Source organism: Scylla paramamosain, unplaced genomic scaffold (genome assembly GCF_035594125.1).
Source record: "Scylla paramamosain isolate STU-SP2022 unplaced genomic scaffold, ASM3559412v1 Contig8, whole genome shotgun sequence".
Taxonomy (NCBI): Eukaryota; Metazoa; Arthropoda; class Malacostraca; order Decapoda; family Portunidae; genus Scylla; species Scylla paramamosain.
Window position 1 is genome coordinate 22,501 of NW_026973673.1, and position 17,500 is coordinate 40,000.

Sequence of the window (17,500 nt, forward strand, 5' to 3'; positions counted from 1 at the left end):
AGTAATAGAAGTATTATTATTATTGTTGTTATTATTATTATTATTATTATTGTTATTATTATTATTATTATTATTATTATTATTATTACTATCATTGTTTTTTTTATTAGTAGCAGTGTTATCATTATTACAGTTCTAGGTATTACAATTTTCATCATCATCATCATCATCAGTAGCAGCATCAGAAGTATTCTTATTTTTTAAACGTTTATGAGTATTGATAGTGTTCTCATTACTGTCATAACTATTAGTGTCATCGTCACCATGGCTGTTGTGGTCACCATCATTATCACCATCTCCATATCACTGTTGACAGTAACAATAATAATAGTAATAATAATAATACTAACAAATATGACAACAATGACCTTTTTTCTGTGATGACACTATTACTCTGATTATTGGTGGTGTTTGAGATGATGATTCCCTTGTAATGAGTACTGGCACTGTGAGGAGGAGGACAAGACCCGCCTGCCACACCGCCAGGGGCACCAGTGAGGGGGAGGGAGGGCAGCGGTGCAGCCCTCACGGTGCTGCTGTGACAGCCCCCACCGCCAGGGAGGAGGGAGGGACACTGCCTGGCGGAGGGGCAGGGCGGGGAGTGTCGGGAGGGTGTGGGCCTCCAGGGAGGAGGGAGGGAGGGAGGGAGTGAGGGACAGTGGCTGGCGGAGGGGCAGTGCGGGGAGTGTGGGGAGGGTGAGGGCCTGCAGGGAGGGAAGGAGGGAAGGACACTGTCTGGCGGAGGAGCAGGGCGGGGAGTGTGGGGAGGGTTTGGGCCTGCAGGGAGGGAGGGAGGGAGGGAGGGAGGGACAGTGCCTGGCAGAGAGGCAGGGCAGGGAGTGTGGGCCTGCAAGGAGGGAGGGAGGGAGGGACAGTGGCTGGCGGAGGGGCAGGGCAGGAAGTGTGGGCCTGCGGGGAGGGAGGGAGGGAGGGACAGTGGCTGGCGGAGGGGCAGGGTGTGGTGGACCAGGTGAGGGAGGGTAAGGGTGAGAACGGGTGCGTGAGTGTTGTGACGGGCAGTCCCCTTCCCTCCAGCCACGCGGTGGTGGCACCAGGGCGGGGCGCGACGCCCTGACCCACCTGCAGGGTGGCGATGAAGTTCGGCAGGACCTGGGCCTGCAGGGAGTGGAGGTAAAGGCTGCCGTCTTCAAGGCTGATCCTTGCGTGCCGAGTCTGTCCCTTCACGTCGTGGACGGCGAAGACAAGGCCGGCCTCCACCAGGCCCCTGGCAGGCTGTGTTAGGCTGTGCAGGTCCTCGGCCTGCAGGGAGGAGGAGGCAGTAAGCCAGGCTGGCAGTTTGGAGAAGGGATACAAGATGTACATTTCAAAAGGCAGCAGCAGCAGCAACAGCAGCAGCAGCAGCAGCAGCAGCAGCAGCAGCAAACCTTTAGGCCTTGAGCAGCCTACTCAGTGTAAAGGGGGTTTTACATGAGGCAATTCACGGCTGCTTTTAGCCGGGATCGTGCAGCCGGGAGCGAAATGCAGCCGCGATTTGCTGAATTGCCGGAGCAGCCAGGAAGCCGGTGTGTGGGCCGCCTTGCCTCCATTTTTCCCGGGTCAAATGAGAGCAACTCTCAATATAAAATTGAAAATAGGAGGAATGTTGTTGGCAAGTGTTTTAGTAATAACCATTGACTGTCTGCCATTATGTACAATAAATAAATAAAATATTTACATTCATTTATAAAAATTGTGGAAAACAGATGAGGAACTTTATGTTTGTTTATGTGGTCAGTGAGACAGCCAGCGCCCCAGCACGAGTCTACCACAGCACCACAGCACCACAGCCTGCCAGGCTGTATACACCAGGCAATGAGGCAGCCAGCGGCCCAGCACGTGTGTACCACAGCACCACAGCACCACAGCACCACAGCCTGCCAGGCTATATACACCAGGCACTGAGGCAGCCAGCGGCCCAGCACGTGTGTACCACAGCACCACAGTACCACAGCCTGCCAGGCTATATACACCAGGCACTGAGGCAGCCACCGCCCCAGCACGTGTGTACCACAGCACCACAGCACCACAGCCTGCCAGGCTATATACACCAGGCACTGAGGCAGCCAGCGGCCCAGCACGTGTGTACCACAGCACCACAGCACCACAACCTGCCAGGCTATATACACCAGGCACTGAGGCAGCCACCGCCCCAGCACGTGTGTACGACAGCACCACAGCACCACAGCCTGCCAGGCTATATACACCAGGCACTGAGGCAGCCAGCGGCCCAGCACGTGTGTACCACAGCACCACAGCACCACAGCACCACAGCCTGCCAGGGTATATACACCAGGCACTAAGGCAGCCAGCGGCCCAGCACGTGTGTACCACAGCACCACAGCACCACAGCACCACAGCCTGCCAGGCTATATACACCAGGCACTGAGGCAGCCAGTGGCCCAGCACGTGTGTACCACAGCACCACAGCACCACAGCACCACAGCCTGCCAGGCTATATACACCAGGCACTGAGGCAGCCACCGCCCCAGCACGTGTGTACCACAGCACCACAGTACCACAGCCTGCCATACTATATACACCATGAACAACTCCACACTCATTTCTTCCTTTGCTTTCTCTTCAAGCACAGCAAAACCACAGCCATAGCAGCCAGCTCGTTGGAGGACGATTCCATCTTGATTGTTTTCGTTGTGATGCAGCGGGCCAGCGGGCCAGCGGCTGCTCTCCACCGTGTGAAGGCTTTCGGCTGACCAGCCGGCTGGAAAAACAGCCCCTGCAAACCCGTCTTAGCACATCACCCCACACTGGCAGGAGAGAGAGAGAGAGAGAGAGAGAGAGAGAGAGAGAGAGAGAGAGAGAGAGAGAGAGAGACAGAGAGAGAGAGAGAGGGCTGCGGAAAGAGAGAGCAACAAGGAGAGAGAAAGAGCCGTGAGCCGCGCAGCAAGAGCAGCGCCGGGCAGCAGTGACACTCGAGGCCTGCCACACTCACCGTCAGGGGCGGCGCCAGCAGGGCCTGCAGCCTATCCGCGATGGAGGAGGCCTCGGCCCAGGCTGCTGGGAGGCTGGAGTCCCCCGAGGCTGCAGCAGCAGTGCCTGCTGCCTTCAGGGCTGCCTGTGTGGCAGCAGCGGCAGCGGTGGCGGCCTGCAGGGCTGCGCGCGATGCCTCTGCCACCTGAAACACAGCGCGGCAGTGAGGCGGTGTGTGTGTGTGTGTGTGTGTGTGTGTAGGGTACTGTGCAAATGGAGGGACGTGTGGTGGAGGCGTGGCCTGAGGTAAATGATCTAGGCAGGAGTGTTAATAATGGTGGTTTGAAGTAAGTGTTTGTAATTAGTTTAATACTGTGTACCACTGTAACTCAACAAGTGACTGATGAAGTGTTGACGCGCTACTTGGAGTTTAATGCTTTAACATTGTTGTGGAGTAAAGCACATGTTTGGGACTACAAACACTGTGTTGTATGTGAGTGTTGTATGCACAGCTTGAGGTGTGCTCAGTAAACTCACTCACTCACTGACCGTGGCCAGAGGAGTGACCTGCAAGCACAACAAGTGTGAGGCCACACCCACCCTGGTGACGGTGGTGACGGCGTGGACGTTGGGAAACACTCCCAGACACCCCTCTGTCTGACTGTCCTTCTCCACCAGAAGGTCTGTGTCCTCAATGACCTCGTAAGCTTCCTGCCGTGCTGCGGCCGTGCGCAGCGACTGTAGCGCGGCGTGCAGCTGCTGCTCCTTCTGCCGCACCTCCTCCTGCCTGCCCTCTACCCGGGACTCCTCGCGGTGCACCGCCTCCTGGGCACTCTTGCTCTGGTCCACCAGAGTCTGCAGCTCGTCTTGCAGCCGCTGCTGGCGACTGCTCCAGCCACCGAGGGTTGTCAGATACTCGGCCAGCTGGCTCTGCTCCTCCTGGCAGGAGCGGATGGCAGCCAGGACCTTCACTTCTTGCTCCTGCAGCAGGGACTGTGCCTTCCTGCTGAATCCCGTTGTCGCCTTTGGTGCAGGCCGTGTCACTGGTGGGGCTGCCTGCTTCCCTGGCTCGGCTGGCAGAGAGGCCAGTCTTCTCAGTCTCCTGATAAGGCCCTCTGTAATATAGGAGATGGGGAACTGGCCCGCCTCGGGCACGGCGTGACTCGCCCGGCAGGTGGGGCACGTGATGGCACCCTGCTGCTTCAGTCCATCAATGCACGGCGAGCACACTGTATGGCCACAGGGCAGGTTGCGTGGCCGCCAGAGGGTGTCGTCAAAGGTGGTGAGGCACACTGGACACTCCTCCACGTTGTCATCCTGCAACAAAGAGGCGGCGTGAGGGACTCACTCCACCCAGCTCGGCACGCTCTCCACATCAAACACCTCATGCTGCTGCTGCTGCTGCTGCTGCTACTGTCAATCTTTCCTCCACCATTAACCCCTAACCTTCATGTTTTCCCCCTCATTCACAACCATTCATTTAATATGTATGTATATATATATATATATATATATATATATATATATATATATATATATATATATATATATATATATATATATATATATATATATATATATATATATATATATATATATATATATATATATATATATATATATATATATATATATATATATATATATATATATATATATATATATATATATATATATATATATATATATATATATATAATTCCAATACTGCTGAGGACAACACTCACCATGGCTCAAACTCCTGCCTCTGTGTTGCTGGCCTTCCTTCAGGCTGCCTGCCTCTGTGTTGCTGGCCTTCCTTCAGGCTGCCTGCCTCTGTGTTGCTGGCCTTCCTTCAGGCTGCCTGCCTCTGTGTTGCTGGCCTTCCTTCAGGCTGCCTGCCTCTGTGTTGCTGGCCTTCCTTCAGGCTGCCTGCCTCTGTGTTGCTGGCCTTCCTTCAGGCTGCCTGCCTCTGTGTTGCTGGCCTTCCTTCAGGCTGCCTGCCTCTGTGTTGCTGGCCTTCCTTCAGGCTGCCTGCCTCTGTGTTGCTGGCCTTCCTTCAGGCTGCCTGCCTCTGTGTTGCTGGCCTTCCTTCAGGCTGCCTGCCTCTGTGTTGCTGGCCTTCCTTCAGGCTGCCTGCCTCTGTGTTGCTGGCCTTCCTTCAGGCTGCCTGCCTCTGTGTTGCTGGCCTTCCTTCAGGCTGCCTGCCTCTGTGTTGCTGGCCTTCCTTCAGGCTGCCTGCCTCTGTGTTACTGCCCTTGCTTCAGGCTGCCTGCCTCTGTGTTGGTGCCACAACGCGCGTCCCACTCCGCCTCCTTGCTCCTGATTGGATGGAGATGCAATTAACCAGTTAGTCAAAACATAAGCTCACTTAAAGTTATAGTAAAATAAACTAAAGTAATGGCAAATAAATCTTATAGCAATGGAAGCCGTGTGGGGGCAACAGGTCGCTGTAAGGCTCTGGCAGACACGCCAGCATGCACCTTGTTGCTGTGGGAGCGTGTCAAGCCAAGGGTGGTGATGCTGACGTGTGCTTCATGTGGCTCACTCACGGGGGTAGACGCATTAATGAAGATCCAAAGGAATTAGTATTGAGAAAATTTGATGCGGTGAGAGGGGCAGCATGGGTGGATGAAGAGCAGCTTCAACACCTATGTTTCTCCGCGTTACCAGCGCCGCCAGGTGATGCTGCCAGAGGTACTACGTGTTCACTCCACCGCCAACACTCCACAGGCGAGTCAAGACAAGAGTGATAAGATTACTACTTGTATCACACCACTGGCGGCGGGGAGCTGGGGAGGTGGCCACTGGAAGAATCGCAGTATCTGATAATTTTAATCGCCCCTCATGTCGGGGAAAAGCTGCCACACTGATACCCGAAGCAACTCCCGCCTTGTCTGGCAGCTGACTTTCATGTCACTGCTGAACTGACCGACCATCAACGTGAACAACACAAACATTACTTTTATTCCGCTCTATAGAAGTATTCTTTCCTTAACATTTGAATAACAATTACCTCTCAGATCCGTGATGGGACAAATGTTCCTCACCGAGGTGTGGTCCTCTTATTGATGAGATACTGTCCTGTCTGTTATGAGTGATGCAACACATATCACTGTCACTGGCGCCGCCACGCTGTAATGTCGTGTTTCTATGTTGCGCGGTGTTGGTGCGTCCTTAATCTATAAGACTGGCTTTTGTGGGTTCAAGGGAACGCTTTAAGTTTCTATAATTTTTACCTAATTTGTGTTATTTACATATATTTACACTCAGACGATCATATACGACTTCCGACAACAACGAAAATCTACGAAAATAGTTTCATCTCTCTTCAAATAAATTTTATTAAATATCTGGAACACTTCACATTACACTTCTGATTCAAATCACTTCACATATTTAATACTCAATGATAAATCACATCCTACACAAACCTGGCAGGTAATATTCAATGAGGAACACACCCCACACCACCCAATCCCTCTCTGTCAAAATATAACACCAACATTTTACTGTGATTGCATTACAACTATCTGGTTCTACTTACTGGCACTGTGACAGGGACCTTGCCCATCTTGACCCTCTCTGGTGTAGCTTGTCTCTCTGTCTGCTTCTGTCTATTCCCGTCTCCTACACCTTGTAATATACACGTGATGTTATAGCGACCTTTTGTCCCAACAAGGCTCCCGTTGCTATAACATTTATTTTCCAGTAATTCGATCATACGGTTCATTTTCCTGTAACGTTCAATAAGGTTAATTTTCAAGTAGGTATATTAATTTTCTCAAACTTTGATCATATGGTTCATTTTCCTATACTTTCCGCAAGGTCCACTTTCAAGTAACTCTATTTTTCTTCCCATACTTCGATCAGACAGTTTATTTTCTCTTAACTTTCAATAAGATTCATTCCTGAGTAGCTTTGGTAATCGCATCTTCTAATCAGGAAAAAGAAGGCGGCGGTTCCTATGGTGTGCCGGCTGTCCGTGTTGTCCACATCATCTGCTCCTGGTGACCTCTGCTTCCCTCGCATACTAATTCATTGATGGCCTCCTGAGTACCTTTTCTTGTAATCTTGTGCTAATCTCCGGCCCTGTTAGTGTTGTGATGACTCACCGCACCTTGTTGTTCTTCTCGGTGGCCACGTCTCGCCTCTTCTCTATCAGGGTGGTGATACCTTCTTGCTACCTGCTGTCGTGTTTATCATCTTCTTCCCTCATTCATTCTTTCTATTTTTATATTTCCTTCTTCATTTCTTCATTCTTGTTTCATTCTTCTTCAGATCAGAAGTTAGGCATTCTGTGGTTTCCCTGCATGAGCTGTTTGCTTCCTGAGGGGTTTTGACATCTACAAAAAGATGTGGAAAAGTGCAGGGTTGTATCATCAGCATAGGAGTGGATAGGACAAGAAGTTTGGTTTAAAAGGTCATTGATGAATAATAAGAGAGTGGGTAACAGGACAGAACCCTGAGGAACACCACTGTTAATAGATTTAGGAGAAGAACAGTAACCGTCTACCACAGTAGCAATAGAACGGTCAAAAAGGAAACTTGAGATGAAGTTACTACAAAGAGAGGGATAGAAACCGTAGGAGGGTAGTTTGGAAATCAAAGCTTTGTATCACTCTATCAAACGTTTTTGATATGTCTAAGGCAACAGCAAAAGTTTCACCAAAATCTCTAAAAGAGGATGATCAAGACTCAGTAAGGAAAGCCAGATCACCAGTAGAGCAGCCTTGACAGAACCCATACTGGCGATCAGATAGAAGGTTGTGAAGTGATAGATGTTTAAGAATCTTTCTGTTGAAGATAGATTCAAAAACTTTAGATAGGCAGGAAATTAAAACAAGAAGACATAGTTTGAGGGATTAGAACAGTCACACATTTTAGGAACAGGCTGAATGTAGGCAAACTTCCAGCAAGAAGGAAAGGTAGATGTTAACAGACAGAGTTGAGTTTGACTAGGCAAGGTGCAAGCACAGAGGCGCAGTTTTTGAGAACAATAGGAGGGACCCCATCAGGTCCATAAGCCTTCCGAGGGTTTAGGCCAGTGAGGGCATGGAAAACATTATTGCGAAGAATTTTAATAGGTAGTAGTAGTAGTAGTAGTAGTAGTAGTAAGGAAAACATCACTGCAAAGAATTTTAATAGGTAGTAGTAGTAGTAGTAGTAGTAGTAGTAGTAGTAGGAGGAGGAGGAGGAGGAGGAGGAGGAGGGTGGAGGAGAGAGAGGAACGAGCCCTGAATCATCCAAGTTAGACTTTTTAGCAAAGGTCTGAGCAAGGAGTTCGGCTTTAGAGATTGATGTGATAGCAGTGGTGCCATTTGATTGAAATAAAGGAGAGAAAAAAGAAGCAAAGTTATTGGAGATGTTTTTGGCTAGTTGCCAGAAGTCATGAGGGTAGTTAGATCTTGAAAGATTTTGACACTTTCTATTAATGAAGGAGTTTTTGGCTAGTTGGAGAAAAGACTTGGCATGACTTTGGGCAAAAATATAAAGTGCATGAGATTTTGGTGATGAAAGGCTCAAATGACTTGTGTAAGCCACTTTTCTATCATGTATAGCACAAGAACAGGTCGTGTTAAACCAAGGTTTGGAAGGTTTAGGCCGAGAATAAGAGCGAGAGATGTATGCCTCCATGTCAGACACTATCACCTCTGTTATGCGCTCAGCACACAGTCAGATTAAAAAACTGAGCATCACATCTTCAGAGTATGTGTGTGTGATGACAACTTGCCAGTTTTTGATGCCTCCCATTGCAGTAAGTCAAGCATCAGAGCTTTGGTCTGTGGGGTTTACAATTCATCATTTCTTTTTTTTTTTTTTTTCTTTTCTTTTGCAGTGCAAACCTTTCCACCACTTTGTGGGATTTTCCATCTGTTACATGACATGACAATTAGAAACTTTCAGATTTTGGAATTTTGGACAGAGAATTCTCAATTGTGTCAACAAAATACAGTATTCACCTGAACCACCTGTCAGTCACAAGGCTCCCAGTGAGGTGTGCTTGTTCCTGAGTCATGGAAGTCTCCCAAGGTTTCTTCCACTTGCTCTCCATGTTACCACCTGCAGGGAAAACGCACACATCAATACTCCTGCTGCTTGATACATGTTTGACTCACAACTTAGTCTAGAATTTAACCATTCACTACAACATTACACAGCATGGAATGCACAGCTGAAAACATTTATATGCACATTCAAGAAAGGAAACAATTAAAGAAGCAGATTGTGCAATTTCTAGCCAGTATAGTGCATAGACATGGCTGTGAAAGAAAAGAAATGCTTCATGATGGTCTGGGAGTCAGGAAAGATGTGGTAGGACAAGATGGATAACTAATTTTTTCACACCCTCGTCTCTGGTAAAAGTCACTCAGAAAAATGATGGACCCAGGGCAGGTCTTTTCCACTCAACCTTCCACATCTTCTAATCTTTGGTGGATTAACTTAACAAGTAAAAGTTTCCATACGAAGGGCGGCAGTTCACTCAAAGGAAGGGGATCAAGTAAATCCATTCACACCTTTTGGCTATGGGCCTTTCCTCCCCTTCATTTCTCTCTCTCTCTCTCTCTCTCTCTCTCTCTCTCTCTCTCTCTCTCTCTCTCTCTCTCTCTCTCTCTCTCTCTCTCTCTCTCTCTCTCTCTCTTTAATAGGCTGTTTGGATAACTATTTCACTCGAGAGAGAGAGAGAGAGAGAGAGAGAGAGAGAGAGAGAGAGAGAGAGAGAGAGAGAGAGAGAGAGAGAGAGAGAGAGAGAGAGAGACACACACACACACACACACACACACACACACACCTCTTGAGGATTGCAGTCAGGTGACACAACCACCCACATGCAGATACACACCCACTCAGTGGGCAGAAGGAGGAATGTGTGAAATTGTTAGCTAAGGTCTGTGTGTGTGTGTGTGTGTTTACCTAGTTGTATTTACCTAGTTGTGACATGGGGGAGAGGAGCTAAGCTCGTACTGTCCCGTCTCCATAACTGTTTTTATCCAACTTTTCCTTAAAGTCATGAATATTTGTAGCACACACCACTTCCCCTTCCAGTCCATTCCATGCCGCTATGCTTCTATGAAGGAAGCTAAACTTCTTTATGCCCCTTCTGCAAGTGATTATTTTTAATTTTCTTCCATGTCCTCTTGTGTGTGTGTGTGTGTGTGTGTGTGTGTGTGTGTGTGTGTGTGTCTTTTCTCCCATCTCTCTCTCTCTCTCTCTCTCTCTCTCTCTCTCTCTCTCTCTCTCTCTCTCTCTCTCTCTCTCTCTCACGATTGATTCCAAAGGCCACAAAGATGATTAGCAGAGGTTTTCGTGAGTGTTTCTCCTGTTAGTAATGTAGGAATATTAATTTGTCACTAAAACCATAAAAAACATCCTTAAAAACCTGTGCCACTTCGAATAGAGCCTTTTAGAAGCGTGTTTCTCCCATCAGTAGAGTAGAAATGTAGTTATTTATTTACATTTTATATATAACACACACACACACACACACACACACACACACACACACACACCACAAGGGCAAAGATGGAAACACAGCTGATCAGGCAGGGAAGTGTTATAAGAGATGTACAAACGCATAGCAAGGCAAGGCACACAGCTTTCACACCCACCTCACACTCACAACACTCTTTCAACACCTTAACCTTTGTTGGGGAAGAGAAGCACTACTACCTTAACCTTACAAATACACTTATTATAGCTTATCTCTTACATATACCAAGACAAGGCACACAACTTTCACCGTTACTCTCACCCACAACACTCTTTCAATGCGTTAACCCTTGTTGGGGAAGAGAACCACTAAAATATTATCTCCTACAAATATATTCAAACACTCACTCAACACACAACACCTTAGCCCTTGACGGAGACGAGAAGCGCTCCTACCCTAACCTTACAAGAGCACTCACTACAATCTTATCTCCTACATATACCAAAACACACAATTTTCACCCTCACACTCACTCAACACTCAACACCTTAGCCCTTGACAGAGACGAGAAGCACTCCTACCCTGATCTTACAAGAGCACTCACTAAAATCTTATCTCTACTCCATCTATTCATCCATACACCAACCTGGTAACTCCACACAAGACTTGAAGCACCACAGTCATACACGTTCATCTATCTATGCCACAGTGACTCTTGAAGTTGGTGGAGCACAGAGTGAACCGAAGGGCATCAGCTCCACACTCTGGGATGCCTGTAGGGGAGTTCATCCTGATACCAGTGAGTACCTCTTATGCATTCAGGCTCCCCTCCACCCTCTCGCACAGTACCTGAGGGCATGAAGGGGTGGTGAGAGGATGAGAGGCTACGAGGGAGAAGGGAAGGGATGAAATGTGATGAAAAACAGAAGAGAACACAGATGAGCAGGAAAACTGAAGTATAGAAGAGGGAAAAGAAGAAAAGAGAAGAGATGAAAAGACAAAGAAGGAGAAAAGAGAGAAAACAGAATTATAATAACAATTTTTGCCATCACATCTAAAAATCTCTCTCTGTCTTTAGCGCTCCTTCAAAAAAATACACTTGCTAAGAAGCTTTCACAGATATTCATGTATCAACTGCTGTCAAGATACTGCTCACCACACCCAATGAACATCAGAACACACTCCAGCACCAGCAAGTCACACACCTCCAGGGACGCCCCATTGATGACATCCAGGGGGTCTATCACACTGCCCCAGGACTTGGACATCTTGTGGCCGCCACCATCACACAGGAGGCCATGCAGCAGCACAGTCTGGGGAGGGAGGGTCATATAACAGGTGATATAGCACAGGCAATACTGGTAACAATTATTATCAAATTATATGAGGAAGGAGAGGTAACACGCAGGTAGTCAATTCTTTCAATCTATCACCACCTATAAACATTACTAGCCTTCTGAAATCTCCATCTTTTTATCAAACAATTAGTAATGCTAGAGTTTACAGTATTAACAGATATTTTAGTTATATACCAATGAAAATATGGACTAATTACACACCTACAATTAGTTACCTGAGTTTCTGATAACACTAAGACAAAGGAACAAAAACAAGATCAATAACAGAGAACAGGACCAGGAGAGCAAGACCCAGATGGCCTCACCTTAAAGAGAAGCCTCCCTGTCAAGTTGAGTCCCAGCATGACCACCTGAGCCACCCAGAAGAGGATGTCGTGACCCGTCTTCACCAAGGTCGTTGGGTAGAAGCGAGCAAGGTCAGGCATGGTCTCTCCCCTCCCCTGACCCGGCCAGCCCAGCGAGGCAAAGGGAAACAGGCCAGAGGAGAACCAGGTGTCCAGAACATCTTCCTCCTGCTGGGTGGACAAGGAGGCCAAGGGTGTGCCTGGGGAGGAGCACAGGGTGAAGACGGAAAGTTGCGATTATTACCGTAGCCGTCAAGACTTTTATTATCTATTGCTACATGAAGTTTATTATTTTAATGAGGGTTTGCACACACACACACACACACACACACACACACACACACACACACACACACACACACACACACACACACACACACACACACACTTGAATGATATAAAATAATGCAGTTTTTCCTCACAGAAATATAGAAGGGTACCCAGAGTAGGTTAATAAAGGTGATACAGACAAGGACTGCACCTCAACTGTAGGGAAAACTACAATTAGGTACAGCTTTGCCCCACGGAAATACTGATAATAGGAACACACTATGAGATACAACACAAAGAATGTACATCAACTGAAGGAAAAACAATAAAAAGTAAACATTTCTGCCATATATTAGACCATCCAAACTAACACTAGGTAAACACACACCTTCCTTCTCCACAGCCTTCCGCCTTGCATCCTCCTCCAAGCAGCCGCCACCCACACCTCCCAGCCGTCTGCTGCAGTGATGTGGTACACTGGGATTCTGTGGCCCCACCAGAGCTGCTGGGAGACACACCAGTCTGTGATGTTGTCCAGCCAGCTATGCCAAGCCCTCCTGTGCAGCTGTGGCACCAGGTTCAGACGGCCGCTCTGCACAGCCTCGGACGCCTCCTGTGCCAACTCCTTGCACCAAGCGAACCTGTGTAGACATGAAAGTAAGCAAGCAAGTGTTTGTGGCTAATTATAATACTCAACATGCCAGTATCATCTGCAGCATCACCATCTGCTCACCACTGGGGCCTCAGCACGGGCTCAATGACATCCTGCGTCCTGCTACAGCGAGGCACCGTCATGGGGTGGGCGTGGCACCCTCTGTACAGCCCCAATGCCGACAGGGCCGACGGCACTGCCCCCCGCGCCTCAAACCTCAGCAAACCCTGTGAGGGGAGTGAAGCCCTGTTATGCTTAATAGTGAGGACAGTAGTGATGATGCAGTTAATAGTTTAAGACTTAATGAATGGTATTACTGGATCTCATAAACCACCACACCTCAGTCTTTGTGGTGGTAAACAGTGCAGACAACAGTACTGCTACAGTTCATCATTAGCAAGACTTAGCTCAGTCTTTGTGGTGGTAAACAGTGCAGACAACAGTACTGCTACAGTTCATCATTAGCAAGACTTAGCTCAGTCTTTGTGGTGGTAAACAGTGCAGACAACAGTACTGCTACAGTTCATCATTAGCAAGACTTGACAAATACTATCATAGCTCAAGAACCACAATGAATATTATACACCTTTCATGCATCTAAGGCCTACGCTCTGAAACATCTCGGCGCCAGACCTCCACTATTTCAAAAGGGCTCTAGATGAAGCTACACAGGTTTTTAAGAATGTTTGTAAGGTTCTAGTGACACAATAACAACATTTCTATATTATTAACAGGAGAAACACTCTTGAGAACCTGGCTAAGTATCTCTGTGGCCTTGAAAAAATACTCATCATGAAATAATATTGGTTTTCAAGAATGTTTTAATGGTTCTAGTGATAGATTAACATTTCTACATTATTAATCTTGGGTACCCAGTTAGGTATCTCTGTGGCCTTGAAAAAATACTCATCATGAAATAATACGGGTTTTCAAGAATGTTTTAATGGTTCTAGTGATAGATTAACAACATTTCTACATTATTAATCTTGAGAACCCAGCTAGGTATCTCTGTGGCCTTTGCAAATAATCTTGGTGAGAGCAAAGCATTTCTAAACACAGGCTCAATTTCCTCTCCCTGACCTCAAACTCTGGCACAATATTGGTGACCTTTCCACTGCTGTCAAGAATGGAGAGGAATGGAATGCTGTATCTCTCCCTGACCTGACAGTCCTCGTGGCTGTGTCCTGGCGTGACCTTTACTGCACCTGTGGATGGATGTCCAGGTCACTTTATTTACCTTTCATCATAACAAATAAGGAACATATTAAATTAATGCCTCTGCTTCTCTGTATATGAAATTACACATGAAACTTGTGTAATTTGAAATGCTGAACTAACGGTTTTGGTTTGTCGTCTTAAATTTGTACGTGCAATCTCGACCTCTTTTATAAGAACGCGAGAAAATAAGAGAAGCCTAAAAAATATAATTATTCTCTATCTATCTCACTTACCACAAAGATAAATTAACTGAAAACTTTAACAAATATGACAGAACACTCAAAAGAATCACTGCCACTTTCATCACTGCCTTTAACATCATCACCTTCCACCTACAACACCAGAAACCTCAACAGACATCACCACAAGCATCACTAATCATTATTCTCTGCCAGTCACACCTGCACAAAGGAAAAACTAACTAAAAACATCACTATAATTAATTTGACATCTATTTCGCCTACCAAAAAGAAAAAAAAACAAGTCAGCTACATAGTCAGCTACATATAAGTCACGAGAGGCGGTACAACCCTAAACCGCAAGGTATCGATTCACCTGTCACCGAATACCTGCACAGGACAGGTAAGGATCAAGGTGGTCCTAAATATGAGGCGGTCAAACACCAGGACTCTCAAGAACCCAAGGCTGTGAAGACTGAGAGGTCCTCGAGGCAGAGCGCTTCACGGAAAAGAAACCGATTCGTTAACTCTGCTGAAAAGTTTGAGGCAGCAGCCGTCGCTGCCAATAAGCGAGGAAGTTAACACCCGAAACCAATAACGTGGCAGGACAAACACCGTACATAATCCTGTCACTACGCGGGCCGACCAATACCCGACCCCCCTCCTCCGGCAAGGCGCCGCCCCCCCTGAGAGAGGCAACCTCGTTGAGCACGTCCGTAGGCTCAAGCGCTTCGGAGTCTTATCTCCAATGCTTTTAATAGGTTCTAACCAAAGTTACTGAGATTTTGAAAGTATTCTTTTTATGACTCTAGTGAAAGTTTAACAAGGATTCTGTATCACAAATGATGAAAGAGAACTCATGAAAACCTGACTAATCACTTCCATACCATTTAAGACTAGTTCTTTTGATCGGCCGATGCGTTTGAGAATACAGGCCAAAGTGTTTAAGCACAAAAACATTGTACGTCTTCATTTGTAATTTATGTAGCATTTAATCACACCATAAAAGAGAATGTGGTAGTCTGCGAGCAAAAACGTAGCTGGTTCGTCTCACCGTAGCACATTCACACCTTCCATTTTAAGTGAAGAGTTATACGTGATGAAATAACCATGAGCCACAATCTCTCACGCCCTCACTAAACTTTTCATCACTTCGCTGTCATCGCTCACAAGAACCAATGGAAGTCGCTGTCCTCGAATATTAAACACGCCCGTCGGGAGGGATAACAGATAAACATATCCAGTGCGTCACGGTAATTCACCTCGCCACAATGCTCTCAATGTAATTTACGGATCAATTTACATACGACAATTTCCGCCCATACAATTTCCATGCGCTCGACAGTAACTTATGACAAGCAGCAGCAGGGGGTCGAGGAAGGGGTTCGGGAAGCGATTACCGCTCCTATCTCAATGGATTACCGTCCTCCTGTCCATATTACCAGAGGCGCGGCGCGGCGGAGCTTCCTTCACACGGTCAGGGACAAGACGCGGGTGGCGGTAACATGCAAGAGGTGGCATGTCTGGTGGGTGGCAGTGGGTGGAAACAGTGGACAGGCTAATCACGTTTCATGTCCAGTCTTTCACGACCAAATTGTCTGGAAAGTGAATTATATCCGCAGCAGTCGTGGTGTGTGTGTGTGTGTGTGTGTGTGTGTGTGTGTGTGTGTGTGTGTGTGTGTGTGTGTGTGTGTGTTTGTGTGTCCGTGTGCGCGCGCGCGTGCGTGTGTGCATGCGTGCGTGCGTGTGCGCGCGCGCGCTCAGTCTTTCAGCTAGAGAGTACGTGAATGCATGCTTGTGTATCTATTCATCAACTCTCTCTCTCTCTCTCTCTCTCTCTCTCTCTCTCTCTCTCTCTCTCTCTCTCTCTCTCTCTCTCTCTCTCGGGCCGTCGTAACGGTTGTCTCGGGGGATCGTCAACAACCCTTGCACAACCAACCTCTCTCTGCCCCACTGCCTTCCACGTGACCGCCACAAGCCGCTCCATAGCCTCCCTTCCCCTCCTCGCCTCTCATGGTATCTTACCCTCTGTTTTCATGCCCGTCATTCCGCACATTCTGAGATACCTGGCTTTCATCCCTCTGCCAGGTACATTTTTAAGTTTATTCTTCTATTTGTACCTCGCAAAAGAACATAGAGCCTCCCATTCTGGTCTACGTTCACTCTCTGCACATCCATACGCTTCAGTCTTGATTTTTATTCTGGGCGTAGGTTTTGCTCTATCCCTCCTCCTACAAGAACACCTCGTCTATTTTCCTGATTCTCCACCTCTTTCTTCTATCCAAGGGCACCGTCACTCGCTCTGCTGGAAGCCTTTATGACCTCCAAAAAAGGGTTCCGCCCTCCACTACCTTCCTCTCGCGCGTCCCTAGAAACTACCTCCACAGACGTCCAGGTGCTGACCTCACTGGAATGTTACTTTATGATCGAGAGGGCAATGGCGTGATGCCTGAGGCGGCTGTGTTGGTCCGGTAGTATGTTGGTGACGGCACTGGTGGACGGAGAGAGGGAGGAAGGGAGAGAGAGAGAGAGGAACGTTATCACTCTCAAGGGTCGTACTCCTGAGACTCGTCCGAGGTCAAGTTGTTGGTCTGTGTTAGTTATTGCATGGCGGACGTATAGATTTTTCATTGCTACTCTTACACTGGTGGAATTCCCTAGGAGCAATAAAGGCAGAAGGCAGGAGTGATCACTGCAGTCCAGCCGGGCCAGCGGTACACGGGTTACAAAGGACTGCTGTGCCGACTTGAATGCATGGAAAGCCATAAAGCAAACCGGGTCTTGGTGATGTCATCTTTAGTCATACAGTCAGTAGTGGTCCGCGGTTCAATCTCGAAAAGGTTATATACAGCCAAGAATTCTGAACAGTTTCGGTGCAAGTCATAAAATCTGTTAGTCACGCATTCTTGAGAAACGGTGCTGCAATCACACACAAAATATTCTTCTAGTTAGCCAGCCACACGCATCGAGGGTCCCGCAGACTTCCATTTCCCTTACATTTCCATGAAATTTCAAACAAAAAGTACTCTGAAATTATGTGACACCTCTGTTATTACAGCTACATAACTACTTGAATTCGCTCAACCTGACTCACATCCCGAAGTGCCTCGCTATAACAAAAGAATGCGATGCACATACAA

General features: G+C 47.4%; 2 protein-coding genes across 9 annotated transcripts in view; both read right to left on the reverse strand.

The window, feature by feature from the left end:
* The window catches only part of LOC135096847 (uncharacterized), a 17,355-nt gene extending 12,524 nt beyond the window's left edge, over positions 1 to 4,831 (reverse strand). Inside the window, exons 1-4 of one of the 3 annotated variants that reach the window (XM_063998620.1) lie at positions 4,656 to 4,831; positions 3,529 to 4,245; positions 2,951 to 3,133; positions 1,081 to 1,260 (exon numbers count right to left, since the gene is read on the reverse strand). In XM_063998620.1, coding sequence (XP_063854690.1) covers positions 1,081 to 1,260; positions 2,951 to 3,133; positions 3,529 to 4,245; positions 4,656 to 4,658 — 1,083 coding nt within the window. In that variant the 5' untranslated portion in view covers positions 4,659 to 4,831. The remainder of the gene's footprint in view (positions 1 to 1,080; positions 1,261 to 2,950; positions 3,134 to 3,528; positions 4,246 to 4,655) is intronic. The other 2 variants (XM_063998621.1, XM_063998619.1) reach the window with 2 other exon arrangements.
* Positions 4,832 to 4,987: 156 nt separating this feature from the next.
* LOC135096849 (valine--tRNA ligase, mitochondrial-like) overlaps positions 4,988 to 17,500 on the reverse strand; it is a 19,436-nt gene continuing 6,923 nt past the window's right edge. Inside the window, exons 2-10 of one of the 6 annotated variants that reach the window (XM_063998622.1) lie at positions 14,044 to 14,168; positions 13,045 to 13,190; positions 12,700 to 12,952; positions 12,003 to 12,241; positions 11,545 to 11,652; positions 10,986 to 11,188; positions 8,871 to 8,970; positions 6,455 to 7,253; positions 4,988 to 5,229 (exon numbers count right to left, since the gene is read on the reverse strand). In XM_063998622.1, the coding sequence (XP_063854692.1) occupies positions 12,083 to 12,241; positions 12,700 to 12,952; positions 13,045 to 13,106 (474 nt within the window). In that variant the 5' untranslated portion in view covers positions 13,107 to 13,190; positions 14,044 to 14,168 and the 3' untranslated portion in view covers positions 4,988 to 5,229; positions 6,455 to 7,253; positions 8,871 to 8,970; ... (1 more) ...; positions 11,545 to 11,652; positions 12,003 to 12,082. Of the gene's footprint in view, positions 5,230 to 5,390; positions 6,142 to 6,454; positions 7,254 to 8,870; positions 8,971 to 10,985; positions 11,189 to 11,302; positions 11,653 to 12,002; positions 12,242 to 12,699; positions 12,953 to 13,044; positions 13,191 to 14,043; positions 15,042 to 17,500 lie in introns of those variants that run through there. The other 5 variants (XM_063998625.1, XM_063998623.1, XM_063998624.1 and 2 more) reach the window with 5 other exon arrangements.